The sequence below is a fragment of the Bombina bombina genome, chromosome 3 (genome assembly GCF_027579735.1).
Source record: "Bombina bombina isolate aBomBom1 chromosome 3, aBomBom1.pri, whole genome shotgun sequence".
Lineage (NCBI taxonomy): Eukaryota > Metazoa > Chordata > Amphibia > Anura > Bombinatoridae > Bombina > Bombina bombina.
Genome location: NC_069501.1, coordinates 505,812,121 through 505,837,230, shown reverse-complemented (window position 1 = coordinate 505,837,230; position 25,110 = coordinate 505,812,121). Strand labels below are relative to the sequence as shown.

The following is a 25,110-nucleotide window of genomic DNA, read 5'->3' as shown; positions in this document are numbered from 1 at the left end:
ACGACTAATGAAATGTGTTCATTATATCTGGGAAACCATCCCAACTGGTCAAAGATCAGAAAATCTTATGGTACCTAAAATAGTCCCAACTTGTGTTCTAAAAGGGAAACGATTGGGAGGAAACATTTTGAACATCTATACTTTTTGGGCTTGTTATGAGGGCTTTCTTGGAATACTTCATCTATACCAAATCTTCAATGCCAATATGTAAGTTCTACAAAAAAAGCAAGATACAAGCTGAAAAAATAAATAAATAAATAAATAATGGGGGTCAAATAAGATATTACTCATATAAAACTTTAACCATTAATCCCTGTGATCATCATCATCATCAGCAATCAGATTATCAAGAAAAATAAATAAATGTAAAATACAAAATTAGTCTCAACAAAGGCTTGTTTGGCAATAAAGAACACTTAGATCTACTATTTAAGAATGCATCTACATCAACAAGCTTATGCAGTATGTTCTCTTTAAACATACAATAATACGTTATAAGCTATTTTTAGCTTGATATGTTGACAAAAAAGATACAAAGGTATACGTCTTTCACCTAAACAAAGAGGGAAGAGAATTTCCAAAGAACTGCCTACTTGAGAAGGATTCTGAATGTAAGCAAATACAGATCTACGTTTGTGCCTCCTATGTGCCAAAGCATAAGAAGCAGCAGTATGCTTAGATGCTTTCCTAACAAGGATCTAGATATTTAACTAAATAATGTTAGCAATCTGATTAACACATTTGAGAAGGATTTTCAGTAAGATTGGTGCCAGAAGGCATTTACAACAAAGGATTACCCTGCAGAAACCCAAGCCACCCTAAGAGTAATGGATGTACCAGGAACACAAGGAGAACCCTCACACTTATTATATGAGAGGTTCCTCTAAAATTACAGAAGCAATACAGTTAGCACAAAGCTTAATCTGCCTGCAACAGGCAGCCTCAAAGACCGCACCATATCTAACCAGAATCTACAAGGGTATTAAGCATTCCATAATTCTCAGCCTCGAGACATTAAAGGATAAACAATTCCCTTAATGAAAACACAACTTATCAAGAATGAAAGTTCACTTAAACAAATCAAAGAAACATAGCAAACATTACAGAAAAACAGGAGCTTGTCATCTGAAAACACATGGCTGTGACTAATAAAATAAAAAAAGGCAAAGAATCCTAGGAAACACCAATTAGGGTACCAAAAATATGTAATATGACAACAAAAACCACCCAATCCCCAACTTAAATAGATAACAGTTTAACATCTGCTCTAAATCCAATATATATTTCAGATCTTGAGCAGACAATAGCCAATTAGACAACCAGGAGCAACAGGTGGCTGGGAGCACCAATCACCAGCCGCGTCCTACTTGGAACTGGCATAGAGGTGTGCATGGTGCAAGTAAAGGAACATTAAAACACTAAATACATTGAGCCTCCCTCTAATTATTGGTGCCGTTTTGTAACCTAGGTTTCTCTTCAGGTATTGAAAGGAGAGCTGCGTCACATATGCAAACCATGTCAACCACGGACGGCAGTGAAAGCTAGATTTCAACATGGTGGCAAACAGGACTAGAGGGAGATGGAGGAACCTCAATACTATGTTTATAAACTTATAGTGTATAATGTCTCTAAGGATATGTTTAAACCTTTTGTGGAAAAAACACATTATAAAGTATTATATCATATTATTGTACTATTATATGTGTTTAAACAGACACTAATGACAAAATGTAAAACTTGGAAAGTTGTTTAAAATTGCATGCGCTATCTGAATAATAAAGATTTAATTTGTCTTTACCGACTTTTTTTTTTTAAAGCAAATCAAGGGGTTACCTTTATTTGTCTTAATAATGGGATCAAAAAGTCTTTTAAATACCACCATAATAATTCTTTACTAGGAGTGGTTATTTTAATACTGCCAAAAATAATACTCTGTTGTTAACACTATGATATTGTTTTTGCTGGCTAAGGCAAAATTCACATTTAAAAAGTCTGTAAACATGTAAAGGCTACAGCTAAGCTATTTACTTTAAAAACAAACTTGAAGTGACTAGCGCCAGGGGTCAGCAACCTTCGGCTCCCAGATGTTTTGTAACTACATTTCCCATGATGCTCAGATAGCCTAAAGAGTGTCTAAGCATCGTGGGAAATGTAGTTCCAAAACATCTGGGAGCCGAAGGTTGCTGACCCCTGGGTCACTAGCCAATCACATACAATGTTTTAACTGTAAGGAGTTGGCATCACAAGGTCTATGTTATCAAGATGACATGTTTTTGAATTACAGGATTATGTAATTTGTTCTGCAAAAGTCATTAAAGTTATTTTTTTCCACACACACTTATCTTTTATTCTTGTGGGGTTTGTTTGTAACTGTCCACCAATAGAGAACTGGGAGTTTTAAATGAACAACCAATCCCCCATACATGCTGTGCAAAAACATAATGTTAGCTTTAAATGCAAATATATATTCTTAATTTAAAGAGACATTCCAGTCAAAATTTAAATGCACATAGATGAATTACATCCTTGAATAAAAACATTTTTCTCTGCACGTGCATGTGAAGCATAGCTAGATATAGTCACTGCACCCACATTTTAAATAATGCAGCTGCTCAGATAATAAGTGGGGCTTGTATCATGTCAGCAATTAACAAATTGAGTCATTACCAGATGGTACAAGCACTTTAGGCTCTCTGAGCAAGTGCTGCGTTTAAAATGCTGGTGCACGGTGCATACTTAAATACACTTTTTAAACAGCTATAGCTTTTATTAGAAGCATTTTTGCTAATGCATGTATATTACAAAATTGCTTTTGTTCAATACCGAAATGCACCCACGCGGTTTCCAATTTTGGCTGGAATATCCCTTTAATATCCATTTGTTTAAAGGGATATGAAACCCAAACATTTTATTTTGCGATTCAGACATAGCGTACCATTTTTTTAAAAAAGGTTTCCAATTTTCTTTTTCAAATTTGCTTAGGAGGTGTCTGGAGCACTACATAACAGGAAATAGTGCTGCCATCTAGTGCTCCTGCAAATGGATAACATTTTTGCAAAACTGCTGCCGTATAGTGCTACAGAAATGGGCCGCCTAAGCATTACGTCCCTGCTTTTCAACAACAGATACCAAGAGAATGTAGAAAAATTGATAATAGGAGTAAATTAGAAAGTTGTTTAAAAATGCCTGCTCTATCTGACTCATGAAAGAAAAATATTGTGTTTCTTATCCCTTTAAGAAAAACTTTTAGAAGCTCAACCGGTGACCAGCAACAAGTAATGTGTCTATAGCCCTAGGTGCATTATTTATTTACAGACACTAAATGTGTGCATTCAACTTTTTTTAAAATGAGAAATAATAGTCTAGTTTACAAATAATGGTTGTTTTATCAAGCTGCGGCAGACAGGGGTGCACATACGCGCCCCCTTTCCGCCGCAGCTCACCTTTGGCGGGCTGAATTCCGCTGCCGGAATCCAGCATTGCACAAGAACGCAATTTTGCGGTCTTGTGCAATGCTGCCCCCTGCCTGCACACAGCCTATCACGCACGGGCAGGAGCTGTCAATCTCCCCGGACGGATGAAACCCGGGAAATTGAAATTCGCCACCTAGTAGGGGGCGAGAGGTTGGGGCAGCAGCAGTCTGATGACCGCTGCTTGTTAAATACAGCAGTCGTAGGGGGTCGAAGGCTGGCGAAAGCCTTTGATAAATCGACCGCTTAACACTTTTAGAATTTCCCCACTCATGTCCTATCATAAAAGCAGGCAAACAGCTAACTCTGAAACACACAGAAAAGGAAAACCATTCTAGATAAATAAGTTTACAAATCAGCACCCTAATTTTAAAGGGACACTGAACCCAATTTTTTTCTTTCGCAATTCAGATAGAGCATACAATTTTAAGCAACTTGCTAATTTACTCCTATTATCCACTTTTCTTCATTCCTTTGGTATTTTGTTTTTGAAAATGAAGGCATCTAAGCTTTTTTTTGTTCAGAACTCTGGACAGCACATTTTTATTGGTGGATGAATTTATCCACCAATCAGCAAGAACAAACCAGGTTGTTCACCAAAAATGGGCCGGCATCTAAACTTACATTCTTGCATTTCAAATAAAGATACCAAGAGAATTAAGAAAATTTGATAATAGCAGTAAATTAGAAACTTGCTTAAAATTTCATGCTCTATCTGAATCACGAGAGAAAAAAATTTGGGTTCAGTGTTCCTTTAATGTTTGGAAATGTCTGTCATAAATTATATACTTACAACTGCAATATATAGCTATTTTCCCTACACTTATAAAAAAAAATTAAATTTGATAACAAGGTATCAACAAAGCTGTAAAGGGAAAGTAAAGTCAACATGAAACGTTCATGATTCAATATAAAGCAGGTCATTTTTTAAACAACTTTCCAATTTTCTTCTAGTGTTCAAATTGTGTTGTTTTCTTGGTATTTTTTTTTTTTGTTAAAAAGCATACCTAGGTAGGCTCAGGAGAAGCAATGCACAGCTGGGGCATATTTGCCTCTTGCCATTGGTTCACCCAGTATGTTCAGTTAGCTCCCAGTACTGCATTGCGGCTCTTTCATCAAAGGATACCAAGAAAATGAAGCAAAGGTGTCTGGAGCACTACGTAGCAGGAAATACTGCTGCCATCTACTACTCTTGCTAAAGAATAACATTCTTAACAAAAAAAACTTCTGCTATATAGTGCTCCAGAATCATGCATGTTCCTGAGCTTTACATCCCTGCTTTTCAACAAAATATACCAAGATAAAGTACATTTGATAACAGAAATAAATTGGAAAGTTGTTTAAAATGATATGCTTTATATGAATCATGGAAGAAAATGGTAGTTCCATGTCTCTTTACATACTAAGCCCTGGAAATGCTATAGAACAAAAAAAGAAAAGATCTTGCTGCAACTCACTGGGTAGAGTCCATCTGTTCTACACTAGTAGATTCAGGGGCCACTACAGATTTATAGAATAGGATTACACTTGAGGCAGTTCACATAATGCTTAGCTTCTGTGCAAAACTCATTATGAATACTGTCTATTCCTTTTGGCTTGTACATGAATATTCTGTTTTAAATTTGTACGAGATACAATGGAATTTTACGCTTATAGATTGTGGCAGATGGTAGAATAATAACTATTGGTCCCTATTACTTCTATATGACATGTAAAAAAAAAAAGGTATAAGTAACAACATATATTTATAAAACAGAAATACAAGCAACAAACTGAGAAAATGACGTAGTAATACTGACTTAAAAAAAGGGAATTATTAAACTAAATCTCTTTCAGTATCTAACTCCTGCACAAAAAAATACATTACAAGGTATGAGGCCGTTAAATTCTATTATTCTAATACAAAATATTTCCTTCAGTTCTATTAAACAAAAAAGTTACCTTTGGCTGCCAATTTGACATAAGAGGCAATCAGTACAATTATCAGTTATGAAATTCTACAAATAAATAAATAAATAAATACATACAAAAAAATATATTTGTCACATGTAGATCATCTGCGCAGTTAGAGAGCTGGGGAACATTTCTGTTTTGAAGTACAAATGTGGTGAAGGTCATTTCTTCAACCATTTTTTATTTACCAGAGCAATCTAACCAATTCCTCACCTGCTGCAGGAGGATGCTGACCACTAACTGTGGGCAAATCCAGGGAGCTATCAGACATGACGTGCTTCAGGTCTCCCCCCACATCTGCTAGTTTCATATCAAACTGGATGGAGAGTGCGTCTTCAGAGTCCTCCTTTCCAACGCTGCTGCCTCCAATAGAAGGAAGGTCAAGAGACTTAACCGAAGCAGAGTCCTCTTTGGCCTGCTTAAAAGCAGCTATCTTATCCACAAAAGATTTCTCAGAGATACATTCTGCCATTGTAAACTTGTCAGTCTGGAAATCAGCAAAGTCATCATCATTTTTTAAAGATGAAGGGGTGACATCTTTGTATCCGTCATATACTAGACTAGAGTTTTCCAGGGAGAGTTGCTTAAAGATTTCATATTTCTTCAGTGAAGCAGATAAAGTTGGCTGCGAGGTTTGCCCCATTTGAGTGATCGGCAGTGGTGGGATGGCTTCACTGGCCTCTTGCTTGACTGCCTTATGCTTGTCTTCTGTATTTTGTTCTGTAGAGCCGGCGTTACTGTTAAAAGCCATAAAATCAGCAAAGTCATCCTGACTACAAGTAGATGGAACCTTAGTAGATGCTCCAAAAACATTAAAATCTTCAAAGTCATCAGGTACCGTCGAATTTTTGCTGGTGATAGTTGATGGAATAGTAGAAGATGAAGAATGTGGAATAGCTGGGAACCCAGTGGGCTTCGATGAAGGGAAAGTTGCTGCAAAGGAAAAAGTTCCACAATCTGTAGAAGTAGCCACAGATGATAAAGGATCAAGGTCTGATACGAGAAGTGAGGGTTTAATCGGTGCTGGTGGTTTCTGTTGATGTGGAAGAGTGGGAAATGGAGATGGGAACATAGTCTCTTTTGCTGGAGGGTCTAGTGGGGACACACTGTCTGCTGTTTTGAAGTCTGTGAAACCATCATCTGCTCCAGGTGACTTGAAGTCTGCAAAACCATCCCCTGTAAAATATAGCAAATAGAAAAGAAAAAGGCTTAAGGCTTCAATTAACATCTTTTGGCACGGGGGGAGGGGGGGGGAATGTTACAAAGATATTTAGAAAATCTTTAGAAATGTCTGTACGGTCAAGGAACTTGTAAGAAAGGCACATGGGGAGCCAATGACAAGAAGCATATATGTGCAGCCACCAATTACCAGCTAGCTCCCAGTAGTGCACTGCTGCTTCACATGTATACTCTTCAACAAAGGATACAAAAGGAACAAAGCAAATTTAATAATAGAAGACAATTGGACAGTTGTTTATAATTACATGATCCAGCTAAATAATGAAAGCTTAATTTTGAATTAATGTCCCTTTAAAACACAAATGAATATGTATTTTAGTACTTTACTTGCTGAGTGTGCTTACATTTCTTACAAAAGGGATTTTAGCAACACATCTGTAAAGGCTAGACTTAAAACTAAACTTTCATGATGCAGATACAGAACTTTTCCCTTTACTTCTATTGTGAAATTTGCTTTCAGTATCCTATGTTAAAGACTAAATCTTGGTAGATTAATGAGAGCTTGGGAGCCTGTATGTGTTTTTAACAGTCTATATATAACATTGCTATAAACACTGTTGCAAACACTAAAAAGACACGTGCACGCTCCTGAACTCACTTAGGGATAACTTTAAAAAAAAAAAAAAAAAAAAAAGATACCAGGAAAAAGTAAACAAAACTGATAATCATAGTAAATTGGAACATTGTTTAAAATGTCCAATCGATTTAAGTTTTATTTTTAGTTTACTGTCCCTTTAATAAGGATTGATATACATACTAAATACTGTCCAAGCATTTAAAACTTACTGATATAATAGAAAAATAATTAGAAAACTATTTTTTAGACAAACAATAACAGATAAGCATAATAAATAAAATGTTTCTAAGCAATACCTTTTAAGAAGTGTCCATAAAAACCCTACATATCGCGACAGAATATTAATTGGAGGACCACAGCCCTTGCAAATGGCTGTCACCCAAGTAGGCACTTAAAAGGCCATTGTAGTGATACAATTACATTAGAGCAATGCGCCCTTTTATGAAACGGTCAACCACAGCTTACAAAAGCCTATCAACCAAAGAATTAGAAAGGACACATTTATTCAAACAGCACAAGATAGTATCCAAACCATCAAATGCATGGGATGTATAAATAAGTAGATGTGGATATAAATCATTCTTAATTATTCTGGATTATGCTACACCAAAAAGACTTGAGTATATCTAACTCTGGTAAAAGCTGATAAGACCAAACCTGGAACTTTTTAGTACTGGAACCGAGGCCTTTAATGAAATTGCTAAACAAAAACCTGAGCACAGGATGTTAAAGGGACAGTTTACTCAAAAGTTTTCTCCCCTTTAATTTGTTCCCAATGACCCATTTTACCTGCTGGAGTGTATTAAACTGTTTACAAGTATTTCCATTACCCTTATATTGGCATTTGAAATTGTTGAAACAAAGCCAGTAGAATACATTACACTCCCAGTGGGGTATAGAAGAGATAAGGTAATAAAATGTTACTTCTCCATTGTTCGCTCAGAGTATTGGTCTGGTTTATGGACAGATATAAGATAAAGAAGCATGTATATGTACACAATATGATAAAGTAATGAGATCTGATTATACCTTCAATCTCAACCCATTTTATTAAGTTATGGCTTCAAAACACAAAATCAGCTAATTCATATACACAAATAAACCTTAAAAATCAAATTTGCATATATTTTATAATCTGCAGCTGGTAAAAAAATAATTGGAAACACATTAAGGGAAAAACTATTTTATAGTATACTGTCCCTTTAAGGAATAGAACCCAAACATGTCATGTGACTACATCCATGCAGGGCTAAATATACAGACTGTTTGCACCTCACAAAAGCCTATCAATCAAAGGATGAGAAAGTCCAAATTTATTCAAACAGCACGACTTAAGGGGCACTGAAGTCAAAATAAAACTTCATGATTCAGATACAGCATTCAATTTTAAACAACTTTCCAATTTACTTCCATTAACAAAATGTGCACAGTCTTAATATTTACACTTTTTGAGTCACCTGATCCTACTGAGCATGTGCAAGAATTCACAGCATATTCGTATATGCATTTGTGATTGGCTGATGGCTGTCACATGATACAGGGGGAGTGGAAATAGACATAACTTTGCAATTTATTTTAAAAAAAATCTACTACTCCTCATTTGAAGTTCAGACTAAGTGCTATTGCATTGTCTTCTTATCATGCAAATCTACTGTATTGACTGGTCCTTTAGTATCAAAACTGTCAAATGTATGAAAGAGCCAATCTTGAATCATTAGATTTGGATCTAAATCATTTCCACTCAGTTCCTTAAGGTCTAATGAAAAAAAGTGGAAACATAAGGAAATTTGTATAAAAATAAATTGGAAAGTTGTTTAAAATTGCATGTTCTTTCTGAATCAAGATTATTATTTTTATTTTTTTTTATTTTTTTTTGGGGGGGGGGGGGTATGTCCCTTTAAAGGAAAAAACAAATTATGCTTACCTGATCATTTTCTTTTCTTCCGTGGGAAAGAGTCCACAGCCGAATTTATTACTTATGGGAAGTAAGAACCTGGCCACCAGGAGGAGGCAAAGAACCACCAGCCAAAGGCTAAAATACTCCTCCCACCTCCCCTATCCCCCAGTCATTCAGCCGAGGACAAGGAACAGTGGAAGGAGCATCAAGGTGAAAGGGTGCCAGAAGATAAAAAAACAACAATGCCTCAAAATAGGGCAGGGGGCTGTGGACTCTTTCCCACGGAATAAAAGAAAATTATCAGGTAAGCATAATTTATGTTTTTCTTCCTAATGGGAAAGAGTCCACAGCCGCATTCATTACTTATGGGAAATTTATACCCAAGCCAAAGAGGACACAGAATGCTAAAACAAGAGGGTAAGAGGCGGACCACAAGAAGGCACCACCCAAAAAACACATTCCCAAAACAAAAGACCCAGTTTCGTCCAAAAACCAGTAACAAGAACCCTTTGAAAAACCAAAATGGTTAGTTAGGATTAGTGCAGTGATGCAAACACAACCCCATCCATTGACAGGTAGCTAGACAAGCCAACAGGCCACAACGACCAGCAAACCAGCACACACCTCCACTCGGGGAGGAACAAATGGTCACTTAAGAACCAATACGACTAGAACTCTGAGATTAGCCACGTAGAAATGGGTGACAAGAATCCCAACGCCAGTCAGTCTCCGAAAAACCATGAACCACCGGAACCCATCACTCTAAAGAGAGACAAAAAGAGGCCCCCAGTGGAAAACACGAGATAGAAAATACTTGTCAACAAACCTCTAATCATCTAAGGATGATTACCCAGGCGCCCCTCACCAAAGAGTTCTGGCAAAAGCCATAGGAGAACAACTAATTGCGTGAAACCTCTGAGAGACAATCTCTCGAGCCCCCTAAGCTAGTCCGTCAGACGGCTAAACACAGAAGCAGGGAAAAATCCCAACACGCTGTCACTGACCCAACAGGTCGAAAACAAAACCAGACCATAAGGCAAACAACAGGGCCTCAAGGAGAAAATCCCAAGCTCAGTCTTCACAACCGGGTAGTTAACTGGACTTCCAAACTCCCCATAAAGGAGAGACAAAGGAATGCATCGTAATCTCAATCCCAAATTCCAAGGAAGAACCCAGGGACAACGAGATCGGAAGAACCAGGCTGCCGGAGCCCTAGATCAACACCCACTGAGTCTTATAGGGATGATCCAGCGTAAAACTCCCTGAGTCTGATCCAACCGACAATCTCCGCAGAGGAGACACTGCAATGAAACCGCAGCACTAAATCCTACGGACCCTAGATTCCTAGGACAGAGGTCAACCTGGTCCTAAACCCTAAAAAGGGGCTACTTAGTGACCTACGAACCCTAGTGGCAGCACCTGCAAAAAGGAGAACCACATAACCCGAGCATAAACGCTCCCAGAGGCGAAGATAGTTAAACCAATCACCTCTGAAGGGCCCTTGAGAAACGACTACAGCCATGGAGAAATAGCGGACACCAGGATACTTCAGATCAGAAGACAGTCGCCTTACACCCGAGATCAATCCCACAACCTCCTACTGCAGGAACGAAAGAGCGAAACACTACGCCACATATCCTTCAAGGTTGTGCCAGACCCCTAAAGAGTCCAAGTATCGAACAAACTAGACCATGACCACAAGTCAAAAAACCTCTTGAATGTCAGAACCTCTACAAGTAGCAAGGACCACAGCCCTCCACCGAGGCTGCAAAGGAACACAGTGATACACCACAAGCCTATGTCTAACGCAGAACTGCCACGGACCAGTCCAAGCGCTTCCGACATACAGACCCTCAGGTCTAAATGAAGTATTAGTGTAGTTTTTTTTTTTCAACTCAACTTAAAAAATATATTAGCTTACAAAATGCATAACAAAGAAAAAAAGATTCACAGCTCTTCAGGGAATTCGAGGTGTGTCACTCTCTCTAACAACAAAGCTCTGGGAGTCGGCCAGTCAACATTAGTGGAATTTACACAACGGATACTGGTGAATTACTTTTTCACTTTCAACATATTTAACTGCTTCCCTTTTATTTGCACAAAGTATTTAAGTACAATGTGCCTTTAAGAGCAGAGACAGCTAAAAAAACATAATTTATGTAAGAACTTACCTGATAAATTAATTTCTTTCATATTGGCAAGAGTCCATGAGCTAGTGACGTATGGGATATACATTCCTACCAGGAGGGGCAAAGTTTCCCAAACCTCAAAATGCCTATAAATACACCCCCCACCACACCCACAATTCAGTTTAACGAATAGCCAAGAAGTGGGGTGATAAGAATAGAGCGAAAGCATCAACAACGAATTGGAATAATTGTGCTTTATACAAAAAAATCATAACCATCATAAAAAGGGTGGGCCTCATGGACTCTTGCCAATATGAAAGAAATGAATTTATCAGGTAAGTTCTTACATAAATTATGTTTTCTTTCATGTAATTGTCAAGAGTCCATGAGCTAGTGACGTATGGGATAGCAAATACCCAAGATGTGGAACTCCACGCAAGAGTCACTAGAGAGGGAGGGATAAAAATAAAGACAGCCAATTCCGCTGAAAAAAGAATCCACAACCCAAATCAAAAAGTTTTATTCTTATAATGAAAAAAACTGAAATTATAAGCAGAAGAATCAAACTGAAACAGCTGCCTGAAGAACTTTTCAACCAAAAACTTCTTCTGAAGAAGAGAAAACATCAAAATGGTAGAATTTAGTAAAAGTATGCAAAGAAGACCAGGTTGCTGGTTTGCAAATCTGATCAACAGAAGCTTCATTCCTAAAAGCCCAGGAAGTAGAAACTGACCTAGTAGAATAAGCCGTAATCCTCTGAGGTGGGGATTTACCCGACTTCACATAAGCATGATGAATCAAAAGTTTTAACCAAGAAGTCAAAGAAATAGCAGAAGCTTTCTGACCTTTCTTAGGACCAGAAAAGATAACAAATAGACTAGAAGTCTTTCTGAAATATTTAGTAGCTTCAACATAATATTTCAAAGCCCTTACCACATCCAAAGAATGCAAAGATCTTTCCAAAAAATTCTTAGGATTAGGACACAATGAAGGGACAACAATTTCTCTACTAATGTTGTTAGAATTCACAACCTTAGGTAAAAATTTAAATGAAGTCTGCAACACCGCATTATCCTGATAAAAAAATCAGAAAAGGAGATTCACAAGAAAGAGCAGATAACTCAGAAACTCTTCTAGCAGAAGAGATGGCCAAAAGGAATAAAACTTTCCAAGAAAGTAATTTAATATCCAGAGAATGCATAGGTTCAAACGGAGGAGCCTGTAAAACCCTCAGAACCAAATTAAGATTCCAAGGAGGAGAGATTGACTTAATGACAGGCTTGATACGAACCAAAGCCTGTACAAAAAAATGAATATCAGGAAGATTAGCAAACTTTCTGTGAAAAAGAACAGAAAGAGCAGAGATTTGTCCTTTCAAAGAGCTTGCAGACAAACCCTTATCCAAACCATCCTGAAGAAACTGTAAAATTCTAAGAATTCTAAAAGAATGCAAAGAGAATTTATGAGAAGAACACCAAGAAATGTAAGTCTTCCAGACCCGGTAATAAATCTTCCTAGACACAGATTTACGAGCCTGTAACATAGTATTAATCACTGAATCAGAGAAACCTCTATGACTAAGAATCAAGCGTTCAATATCCATACCTTCAAATTTAATGATTTGAGATCCTGATGGAAAAATGGGCCTTGAGATAGAAGCTCTGGCCTTAACGGAAGTGTCCAAGGTTGGCAACTGGCCATCCGAATGAGATCCGCATAACAAAACCTGTGAGGCCATGCTGGAGCCACCAGCAGTACAAACGAACGCTCCATTAGAATTTTAGAAAACACTTTTGGAAGAAGAACTAGAGGCGGAAAGATATAAGCAGGTTGATAATTCCAAGGAAGTGACAACGCGTCCACTGCTTCCGCCTGAGGATCCCTGGATCTGGACAGATACCTGGGAAATTTCTTGTTTAGATGAGAGGCCATCAGATCTATTTCTGGAAGTCCCCAGATTTGAACAATCTGAAGAAATACCTCTGGGTGAAGAGACCATTCGCCCGGATGTAACGTCTGGCGACTGAGATAATCCGCTTCCCAATTGTCTACACCTGGGATGTGAACCGCAGAAATTAGACAGGAGCTGGATTCCGCCCATAAAAGTATCTGAGATACTTCTTTCATAGCCTGAGGACTGTGAGTCCCACCTTGATGATTGACATACGCCACGGTTGTGACATTGTCTGTCTGAAAACAAATAAACAATTCTCTCTTCAGAAGAGGCCAGAACTGAAGAGCTCTGAAAATCGCATGGAGTTCCAAAATATTGATTGGTAATCTTGCCTCTTGAGATTTCCAAACCCCCTGCGCTGTCAGAGTTCCCCAGACAGCTCCCCAACCTGAAAGACTCGCATCTGTTGAAATCACAGTCCAGGTTGGATGAACAAAAGAGGCCCCTTGAACTAAACGGTGGTAATTTAACTACCAAGTCAGAGATAGTCGAGAATTGGGATTTAAGGATATCAATTGTGATATCTTTGTATAATCCCTGCACCAAAGGTTCAGCATACAAAGCTGAAGAAGTCTCATGTGAAAACGAGCAAAGGGGATCGCGTCCGATGCTGCAGTCATGAGACCTAAAACTTCCATGCACATAGCTACTGAAGGGAATGACCGAGCCTGAAGGTTCCGACAAGCTGAAACCAATTTCAGACGTCTTTTGTCTGTTAGAGACAAAGTCATTGATACTGAATCTACCGGTATTTGGAAACCCAAAAAGGTTACCCTTGTCTGAGGAATCAAGGAACTTTTTGGTAAATTGATCCTCCAACCATGTTTTTGAAGAAACAACACAAGTTGATTTGTGTGAGATTCTGCAGAATGTAAAGACTGAGCAAGTACCAAGATATCGTCCAAATAAGGAAACACTGCAATACCCCGCTCTCTGATTACAGAGAGAAGGGCACCGAGAACCTTTGAGAAGATCCTTGGAGCTGTTGCTAGGCCAAAAGGAAGAGCAACAAACTGGTAATGCTTGTCTAGAAAAGAGAATATCAGGAACTGATAGTGATCTGGATGAATTGGAATATGAAGATATGCATCCTGTAAGTCTATTGTGGACATATAATGTCCTTGCTGAACAAAAGGCAGAATAGTCCTTATAGTCACCATTTTGAATGTTGGTATCCTTACATAACGATTCAAAATTTTTTAGATCCAGAACTGGTCTGAAAGAATTCTCTTTCTTTGGTACAATGAACAGATTTGAATAAAACCCCAGACCCCGTTCCAGATATGGAACTGGCACAATTACCCCAGATGACTCCAGGTCTGAAACACATTTCAGAAAAGCCTGAGCCTTTACTGGGTTTATTGGAATGCGTGAGAGAAAGAACCTTCTCACAGGCGGTCTTACCTTGAAACCTATTCTGTACCCTTGAGAAACAATGTTCTGAATCCAATGATTTTGAATTGAACTGATCCAAACATCTTTGAAAAATCGTAATCTGCCCCCTTCTGACGAAAAGAACGAAAACGGTTAGCAGCCCTAAATTTACCCTTAGATTTTTTTAGCCTGAGGCAAAAAAGCTCCCTTCCCCCCAGTGACAGTTGAAATAATAGAATCCAACTGAGAATCAAATAATTTATTACCTTGGAAAGAAAGAGATAGCAATGTTGACTTAGAAGTCATATCAGCATTCCAAGATTTAAGCCATAAAGCTCTTCTAGCTAAAATAGCTAAAGACATATACCTGACATCAATTCTAATGATATCAAAAATGGCATCACAAATAAAATTATTAGCATGTTGAAGAAGCTTAACAATGCTATACACATTATGATCTAGTACTTGTTGCGCTAAAGCCTCCAACCAAAAAGTTGGAGCTGCAGCAACATCAGATAAAGAAATAGCAGGCCTAAGAAGATTATCTGAACATAAATAAGCCTTCCTTAGAAAAGATTCAAGGATCTTTAAAAGAAGTACTATCTTCCGTAGGAATAGTAGTACGATTAGCAAGAGTAGAGATAGCCCCATCAACTTTGGGGATTTTTTCCCAAAACTCCAATCTATCAGCCGGCAAAGGGTACAGTCTCTTAAACCTTAAAGAAGGAGTAAATGAAGTACCCAAACTATTCCATTCCCTAGAAATTACATCTGAAATAGCATCAGGAACTGGAAAAACCTCTGGAATAACTACATGAGGTTTAAAACACGAATTTAAACGTTTACTGGTTTTAATATCAAGAGGACTAGACTCCTCCATATCTAATGCAATCAACACCTCTTTTAGTAAAGAACGAATAAACTCCATCTTAAATAAATATGAAGATTTGTCAGTGTCAATATCCGAGTCAGAATCTTCTGAACCAGATAGATCCTCATCAGAGATAGATAAATCAGAATGTTGGCGGTCATTTAAAAATTCATCTGATTTATGAGAAGTTTTAAAAGACCTTTTACGTTTATTAGAAGGTGGTATAACAGACAGAGCCTTCTGAATAGAATTAGAAACAAATTCTCTTACATTAACAGGAATATCTTGAACATTAGATGTTGAAGGAACAACAACAACAGGTAATGGACTACTACTAATGGAAATATTATCTGCTTTTGAAAGTTTATCATGACAACTAACACAAACTACAGCCGGAGGAACAGTTACCACAAGTTTACAACAAATGCACTTAGCTTTGGTAGAACCGACATCAGGCAGCAGCTTTCCAGAAGTAGATCCTGATACAGGGTCAGATTGCGACATCTTGCAATATGTAATAGAAAAAACAACATATAAAGCAAAATTATCAAATTCCTTAAATTACAGTTTCAGGAATGGGAAAAAATGCAAACAGAACAAGCCTCTAGGAACAAGAAGCAAAAAGAAACTGAGACTTAAATAATGTAAAAAAAACTGGCGCCAAGTATGACGCCCACAATTGACAAATTTTTTGGCGCCAAAAACGTCTGCAACAAACATGAGCGTCATAGATGATGCAACTCCGACACCGGAAATGACGTCAAACGTCAACAAACGTAATTTTCGTGCCAAAAAAGTCTTGCACCAAAAATTACGCAATAAATTCTAGCATTTTTTGCACCCGCGAGCCTAACAGCCCGCAATTTAGAAAGAAAAGTGAATTTGAAAAATTTTCAGGTAAGAAAAAAATGTATTCATATGCATTACCCAAAAAATGAAACTGACAGTCTGAATGAAGGAAATATACTGATTAACCTGAATCATGGCAAATATAAGTATAAGACATATATTTAGAACTTTACATATAAAGTGCCAAACCATAGCTGAGAGTGTCATAAATAAAATAAGACATACTTACCAAAAGCCACTCATCTACATATAGTAGATAGCCAAACCAGTACTGAAACGAGAATCAGTAGAGGTAATGGTATATAAGAGTATATCATCGATCTGGAAAGGGAGGTAGGAGAAGAGATCTCTATGACCGATAACAGAGAACCTATGAAATAAATCCCCGATAGGATGACCATAGCATTCAATGGGCAATACTCTCTTCACATCCCTCTGTCATTCACTGCATTCTGAGAGGAAAACTGGGCTTCAGCATGCTGCAAAGCGCATATCAACGTAGAAATCTAGCACAAACTTACTTCACCACCTCCATAGGAGGCAAAGTTTGTAAAACTGAATTGTGGGTGTGGTGGGGGGTGTATTTATAGGCATTTTGAGGTTTGGGAAACTTTGCCCATCCTGGTAGGAATGTATATCCCATACGTCACTAGCTCATGGGCTCTTGCCAATTACATGAAAGAAATAATGATCTAAAAGGAGAGTAATAGGCAAGGAGTCCGACAAGGTAAAGAAAAGCCGAATCCTGAACTATTAACAGAGAATATGCCATTTATAATTGTTGGTATGCTGGACTTTTTCCAAGGACTATGACATTATAGAAATGCAATCACAATATTGATAAGAAGCATTTAGCAGTATATTCTATTACAAAACTAATAAACTCAAAAGCACACCAACATGTTAAATCAATCATGAGCCCAAGGTTACCTTAAAGGGACATTATACACAAATTTTTTCATTGCATAAATGTTTTGTAGATGATCTATTTATATAGCCCATAACGTTTTTTTAACAAATGTATAGTTTTGCTTATTTTAAAATAAAATTGCTCTGATTTTCAGACTCCTAACCAAGCCCCAAAGTTTTAGGAGAAAACTGATGTATACCTACTCCAGCTTGTTTCTGTTTGTGTAAAGGGTCTTTTCATATGCAAAAGAAGGGGAAGGGGGGAGTGTCTTATTTCCCACTTGTAGTGGGCTTTCCAGTAACCTTTTCAACAGAGTTAAACAAAGCTTCTAAGTAAGTTTTTAAACAGTTTTATACTGGATTTTTATATCCGTATCTGTGCATCTTTTTAGTTATAGTAGTGTCTATTACATGCAGTTATATGAAAATTGGTGTATACTGTCCCTTTCACAGCTGCTTATGGCTTTGTTTTTCTAACAGCAGTGGTTATGATGTTCACATATCTTCCACTGTCCTCTATAGGCTCTAAAATGTGTCGATAATGGTATACACCAAAAAGTTATTTTTTTTATATAAATAATGCATAGAATTTATACAGAGACAGCAATAGCATATATCATGGGTGCAATAAACCTGTTAACGTGCTTTGCCGTTTAATGACCTTTTAAACAAAAATGCATCTAGAAAAAGCTAACACTAGCCTCGATCGCAGTCTATCGGCAGTGTCTTTTTCAGGCCAAAAAGGCTTCTTTTCTACCCAGCATGGTCACAATAGCGTTTTTTCGACTGATTAATGCACTAGCAAACAGGCTTTTAGATCCTCAATGTTTTGGTCACTTTTAAACACTTTTTTGAACTCAGTGTTGCCTTTTCGAAATAGACCTCTCTAGGCACTTGATAAATCCTCAAAAGTAAATTTTAGACATCTTTAACACTATTTCACAGCTAATCTGGCTCGCGTTCAGAACACTCTGAAATGGCCACAGGAGGGAAGACGGTGCTAGCAACTCATGAGAGCAGACGTGCTTCTCTTGAGCTCTGTGAGAATTAGCCTCAATATCTTAAAATTATATTCTTAAAAATATTCCCAGCTACAGTTGAGCATCCTAATAGATGCTACGAGAATACAGTGTCGTTTGGGATTGAATCAAGATACGAGTGAATCCTCTCAAGAGGCTCGCAAACCAGACGGCTTTGCAAACAACTCCTAGTGCTTCGGGAGTCATAGTGCTAGTGGCCATTGTAGGAAAAGCTTAACTCTCATATTGTGAAAATTAATGTGAGAATGAAATGGAATAGAGACTCAGAGGATGTGACAGCTTCAGGAGAAATTCACTGGTGGTAAGAGAAAACCCATCTACAATTATACCCCAGGGTCTTTCCTGGGGTATAATTGTAGATGGGGTTTCTCTCACCAAATGGCTACATTTGACCTCTCCACTTACTTGGGAAATTAAAGGGTACTATCACTCGGTTTGTGAAACCAAGGTAAAGGTCACTGGGTCTGGCAGAAAACCTGCCATCTTAGTTAAACATAACTGCACTTGCTGCTCTGAGCAACTATATTTGTCCTCTCCACTAAGATATAGAACAACCCACAATTAAAGTACCGTCTCTTAACATAACTACCTTCACATTTAATTTCCTAAAGCTTTTAAGGAGACGACTAAACACCATATAGACTATATGGGATTCGGGGGTATTACTGCAATTTTAATTTTACTCATCTTCCCACACCACTCCCATAATTTAAAGTAAGAGTAGACTGAATATACAAGATAAACCTCTGGTGAAATGTAATCTTTTGGTACCATTATTGAGTGAAAATCATATGTCCCATTTTGCAGGCTTGCTGTACCAGGAAGTAATTTTAAATAACAATACTGTTGCTCTATAATGAGATAGATATCGCTAACATCTAAGAGACACAGGTGATCAATACTTGACTACCCAGACAGTCATAAGTTGTCAAACGTATATATCCATCCTCACTATTAAACTGGTGACTTTTCGAATCCTGAGACCTGCCCTGGCTGAGTTCTCCCATAAGGTTATATTTACCACAGCTTTTATACCATCTTTGAAAAGACCTAACAGTACCACTTAAAACTGAGAACTGATCTGAGGAGCCAAGTACTGTTTTCGTTTCTATATTTCCTTTTAAGAATTGTAAGAATTTGTACCATTAGCGATTGGATTGCATGGTATTTACTAGGAATTCTCGGCTCCTATTCTTCATTTTATTTTCTTTCATTAAACTTTATATCTGATTTTATTTGTATGTAATTTGTGATTTATGTGGATTTTAATATTTTTACTGTGCTTAGGGGCGCTTTCTTAAAGGGACATAATACTCATATGCTAAATCACTTGAAACTGATGCAGTATAACTGTAAAAAGCTGACAGGAAAATATCACCTGAGCATCTCTATGTAAAAAACAGAATTTATGCTTACCTGATAAATTACTTTCTCCAACGGTGTGTCCGGTCCACGGCGTCATCCATTACTTGTGGGAAATGTTCTCCCCCACAGGGAAAGGCAAGGAGAGCACACAGCAAGAACTGTCCATATAGCTCCCCCTCTGGCTTCGCCCCCCAGTCATTCGACCGACGGTTAGGAGAAAAAGGAGAAACTATAGGGTGCCGTGGTGACTGTAGTGTATAAAGAAAAATGTTTCAACCTGATTAAAAAACCAGGGCGGGCCGTGGACCGGACACACCGTTGGAGAAAGTAATTTATCAGGTAAGCATAAATTCTGTTTTCTCCAACATTGGTGTGTCCGGTCCACGGCGTCATCCATTACTTGTGGGAACCAATACCAAAGCTTTAGGACACGGATGAAGGGAGGGAGCAAATCAGGTTACCTAAACGGAAGGCACCACGGCGTGCAAAACCTTTCTCCCAAAAATAGCCTCCGAAGAAGCAAAAGTATCAAATTTGTAGAATTTGGCAAAAGTGTGCAGAGAAGACCAAGTTGCTGCCTTACATATCTGGTCAACAGAAGCCTCGTTCTTGTAGACCCATGTGGAAGCCACAGCCCTAGTAGAGTGAGCTGTGATACGGTCAGGAGGCTGCCGTCCGGCAGTCTCATAAGCCAAGCGGATAATGCTTTTCAGCCAGAAAGAGAGAGAGGTAGCAGTAGCTTTTTGACCTCTCCTCTTACCAGAGTAAACGACAAACAAAGATGAGGTTTGTCTAAAATCTTTTGTTGCTTCTAAATAGAACTTTAAAGCACGAACAACATCTAAATTGTGTAATAAACGTTCCTTCTTTGAAACTGGATTCGGACACAAAGAAGGAACAACTATTTCCTGGTTGATGTTCTTGTTGGAAACAACTTTTGGAAGAAAACCAGGCTTAGTACGCAAAACAACCTTATCTGAATGAAAAAACAGATATGGTGGATTACACTGCAAAGCAGATAATTCAGAAACTCTTCTAGCAGAAGAAATCGCAAACAAAAACAGAACTTTCCAAGATAATAACTTAATATCTATGGAATGTAAAGGTTCAAACGGAACCCCTTGAAGAACTGAAAGAACTAAATTTAGACTCCAAGGAGGAGTCATGGGTCTGTAAACAGGCTTGATTCTAACCAAAGCCTGAACAAAAGCTTGTACATCTGGCAAAGCTGCCAGTCGTTTGTGCAACAAGACGGATAATGCAGAAATCTGTCCTTTTAGAGAACTAGCTGACAACCCTTTATCCAAACCTTCTTGGAGAAAGGAGAGAATCTTTGGAATTTTAATCTTACTCCAGGAGAATCCTTTGGATTCACACCAACAGATATATCTTTTCCATATTTTATGGTAAATCTTTCTAGTCACAGGTTTTCTGGCTTGGACCAGAGTATCTATCACAGAATTTGAAAACCCACGCTTGGATAAAATCAAGCGTTCAATTTCCAAGCAGTCAGCTGCAGAGAAACTAGATTTGGATGTTCGAATGGACCTTGTACTAGAAGATCCTGTCTCAAAGGTAGCTTCCATGGTGGAGCCGATGACATATTCACCAGAGCTATCAGAATCACCGAGGCCTTCTCCTGTTTGATCCTGGCTATGAGCCTGGGAAGGAGAGGAAACGGTGGAAACACATATGCTAGGTTGAACGACCAAGGCGCCACTAATGCATCCACTAGAGTCGCCTTGGGATCCCTGGATCTGGACCCGTAGCAAGGTATCTTGAAGTTCTGACGGGACGCCATTAGATCCATGTCTGGAATGCCCCATAATTGGGTTAACTGAGCAAAGACCTCCGGATGGAGTTCCCACTACCCCGGATGGAAAGTCTGACGACTCAAATAGTCTGCCTCCCAGTTGTCTACTCCTGGGATGTGAATAGCAGATAGATGGCAGGAGTGATTCTCTGCCCATTGGATTATCTTGGTTACTTCCTTCATTGCTAGGGAACTCTTTGTTCCCCCCTGATGATTGATGTACGCAACAGTCGTTATGTTGTCCGACTGAAATCTTATGAACCTGGCTTCCGCTAGCTGAGGCCAAGCCAGGAGCGCATTGAATATAGCTCTTAGTTCCAAAATGTTTATCGGGAGAAGCGACTCTTCCCGCGACCATAGGCCCTGAGCTTTCAGGGAGTCCCAGACCGCGCCCCACCCCAAGAGGCTGGCGTCGGTCGTGACGATGACCCACTCCGGTCTGCGGAAACTCATTCCCTGAGACAGGTGATCCTGGGTCAACCACCAGAGAAGTGAGTCCCTGGTTACCTGATCTACTTGAATTTGGGGAGACAAGTCTGTATAGTCCCCATTCCACTGATTGAGCATGCATAGCTGTAATGGTCTTAGATGAATTCGAGCAAAAGGAACCACATCCATTGCTGCGACCATTAGTCCTATTACTTCCATGCATTGAGCTATGGAGGGTTGAGGAATAGAATGAAGAACTCGACAAGCTTTTAGAAGCTTTGCCTTTCTGACTTCTGTGAGAAAGATCTTCATTTCCACAGAATCTATTATTTTTCCTAGAAAAGGAACCCTTGTGGACGGTGACAGTGAACTTTTTTCTATGTTCACCTTCCACCCGTGAGATCTGAGAAAGGCCAACACAATGTCTGTATGAGCCCTCGCTTTGGAAAGGGACGACGCTTGGATTAGGATGTCGTCTAGATAAGGTGCTACAGCGATGCCCCTCGGCCTTAGGACCGCTAGAAGGGACCCTAGCACCTTTGTGAAAATTCTGGGAGCGGTGGCTAAACCGAATGGAAGAGCCACAAACTGGTAATGTTTGTCCAGAAAGGCGAACCTCAGGAACTGATGATGAGATTTGTGGATTGGGATATGCAGATACGCATCCTTTAGATCCACGGTAGTCAAAAATTGACCCTGCTGGATTGTCGGTAAGATTGTCCGAATGGTTTCCATCTTGAAGGATGGAACTCTGAGGAACTTGTTTAATATCTTTAAATCCAGAATTGGCCTGAAAGTTCCCTCTTTTTTGGGAACCACAAACAGGTTTGAGTAAAAACCTAGACCTTGTTCCCCGGAGGGGACTGGGTTTATCACTCCCATCTTTGATAGGTCTCTTACACAATGTAAGAATGCCTGTTTCTTTATCTGGTCTGAAGATAAGCGAGACAGGTGGAACCTTCCCTTTGGAGGAAGTCCCTTGAATTCTAACAGGTATCCCTTGGAAACTATCTCTAGTGCCCAGGGATCCAGAACATCTCTTGCCCAAGCCTGAGCGAAGAGAGATAGTCTGCCCCCTACCAGATCCGGTCCCGGATCGGGGGCTACCCCTTCATGCTGTCTTGGTAGCAGCAGCAGGTTTCTTGGTTTGTTTACCCTTGTTCCAGCCTTGCATGGGCTTCCAAGCAGGTTTGGGCTGGGCCGCGTTACCTTCTTGTCTAGCGGCAGTGGAGTTATTAGCCGGTCCGTTCCTGAAATTGCGAAAGGAACGAAAATAAGACTTGCTCTTAGCCTTAAAAGGCCTATCCTGTGGGAGGGCATGGCCCTTACCCCCAGTGATGTCTGAAATAATTTCCTTCAATTCCGGCCCAAAAAGGGTCTTATCCTTGAAAGGAATATTCAGTAACTTAGTCTTGGACGACACATCTGCCGACCAGGATTTTAGCCAAAGCGCCCTCCGCGCTACTATAGCAAAACCTGAGTTTTTCGCCGCCAATTTCGTTATTTGAAAGGCGGCATCCAATATAAAGGAATTAGCTAACTTTAATGCGTGAATTCTGTCCATGACTTCTTCATAGGAAGTCTCTTTCTGGAGCGACCTTTCTAGTTCTTCGAACCAAAAGGACGCCGCTGAAGTGACAGTAATAACACACGTAGCTGGTTGAAGGATGAACCCTTGCTGAACAAAAATCTTTTTAAGCAATCCTTCCAATTTTTTATCCATAGGATCTTTGAAAGCGCAGCTGTCCTCTATAGGAATAGTTGTGCGCTTCGCTAGTGTTGAAACAGCTCCCTCAACCTTCGGGACCGTTTGCCATGCGTCCCTTCTAGGGTCTACTATGGGAAACATTTTCTTAAATATAGGAGGTGGGGCAAAGGGTACACCTGGCTTCTCCCACTCCTTTTCCACTATGTTCGCTACCCTCTTATGTATTGGAAAAGCGTCGTCGTGCACTGGGACCTCTAAAAATTTGTCCAATTTGCACAACTTCTCTGGTACTACCATGGAATCACAGTCATCCAGAGTAGCTAATACCTCCTTAAGCAAAGCGCGGAGATGTTCTAGTTTAAACTTAAATGCCACTAGATCAGGTTCTGCCTGTTGAGAAATTTTTCCTGAATCTGAAATTTCACCCTCAGACAGCCCTTCCCTTACAGCCAATTCCGATTGATGCGAGGGTAAAATAGATAAGGCATCGTCAGCGTCTGATTGTTCATCCTTTTTATCTGTATTTAAAACTGAACAATCACGCTTTCTCTGAAAAGCTGGCAGTTTGGATAAAAGATTTGCTATAGAATTATCCACTACTACTGATAATTGTTGCATAGAAATAAGCACTGGCGCGCTAGGTGTCGCCTGCGCGGGCAAAGCTGGTGTAGACACAGAAGGAGAGGATGTAGAGCTATCCCCACTACCTTCATTAGATAAATCATCTTGGGCAACATTATGAAAAATAACAGAGCTGTCCTGATTTTGTTTGGACGCTATGGCGCAATTATCACAAACACTCGAAGGGGGAACCACATTTTTCTCTATACACACAGAACATAGGTTATCTGATGGAACAGACATGTTAAACAGATTTAGGCAGGCAAACAATGCAATAAAAACGATTTTAAACAAAAACGTTACTGTCTCTTTAAATAATAAAATGACACATTTATTTCTGAATGTTCAAAAAACTATGAAGGCAATATCCGATTTTTCTGAAATTTGGACCCCAGTGTCTTAATGCTTAGAAAGTATTGCACAGCAAATATGGAGACTCTAGCTCTTAAAACAAGCAAACCGGAGCTAATTGTTGGATTTAACCGTTTTTATACACTACAATCCCTGCTACAGCCATGTTGCAGCTTTTTACCTTCCTTAGGGGTCACCATTCACAGAAAAAAGCCTTTTGGAGTCACTTTCTGAACCACAGGACCCTCTCACATGAATCTGCATGCATTGCCTTGTAAATCAACTGTGCAGCTGAAGCACCAAAATGAGGCTTCCTCCCTCAGCACACTAGAGTGAAGGGGCCTTCCTGACTAGATTTAGGTGTCTAAAACAAGCCAGATCAATAAAAAACGTTCCCCAGTGTATGTGAGCTTATAAAATATTTCAAATGGTATCATATTGTAATAAAAACCAATCGATTTTGCCCCTAACAGTGTCTACCAGCATAAAAAACAAAAAGGGGAAGCCTGTTATCTTTTTTGCTGAGGTGAAAGAAAAATGGCTTACCTTTTCCCCTGAGGG

At 39.1% G+C, this 25,110-nt stretch overlaps 1 protein-coding gene across 6 annotated transcripts in view; it reads right to left on the bottom strand.

The window, feature by feature from the left end:
• SYNRG (synergin gamma) overlaps nt 1–25,110 on the bottom strand; it is a 402,787-nt gene that overhangs the window by 165,697 nt on the left and 211,980 nt on the right. For all 6 annotated transcript variants that reach the window (XM_053706889.1, XM_053706890.1, XM_053706891.1 and 3 more), the window contains one exon: nt 5,637–6,599. In XM_053706889.1, the coding sequence (XP_053562864.1) occupies nt 5,637–6,599 (963 nt within the window). The remainder of the gene's footprint in view (nt 1–5,636; nt 6,600–25,110) is intronic.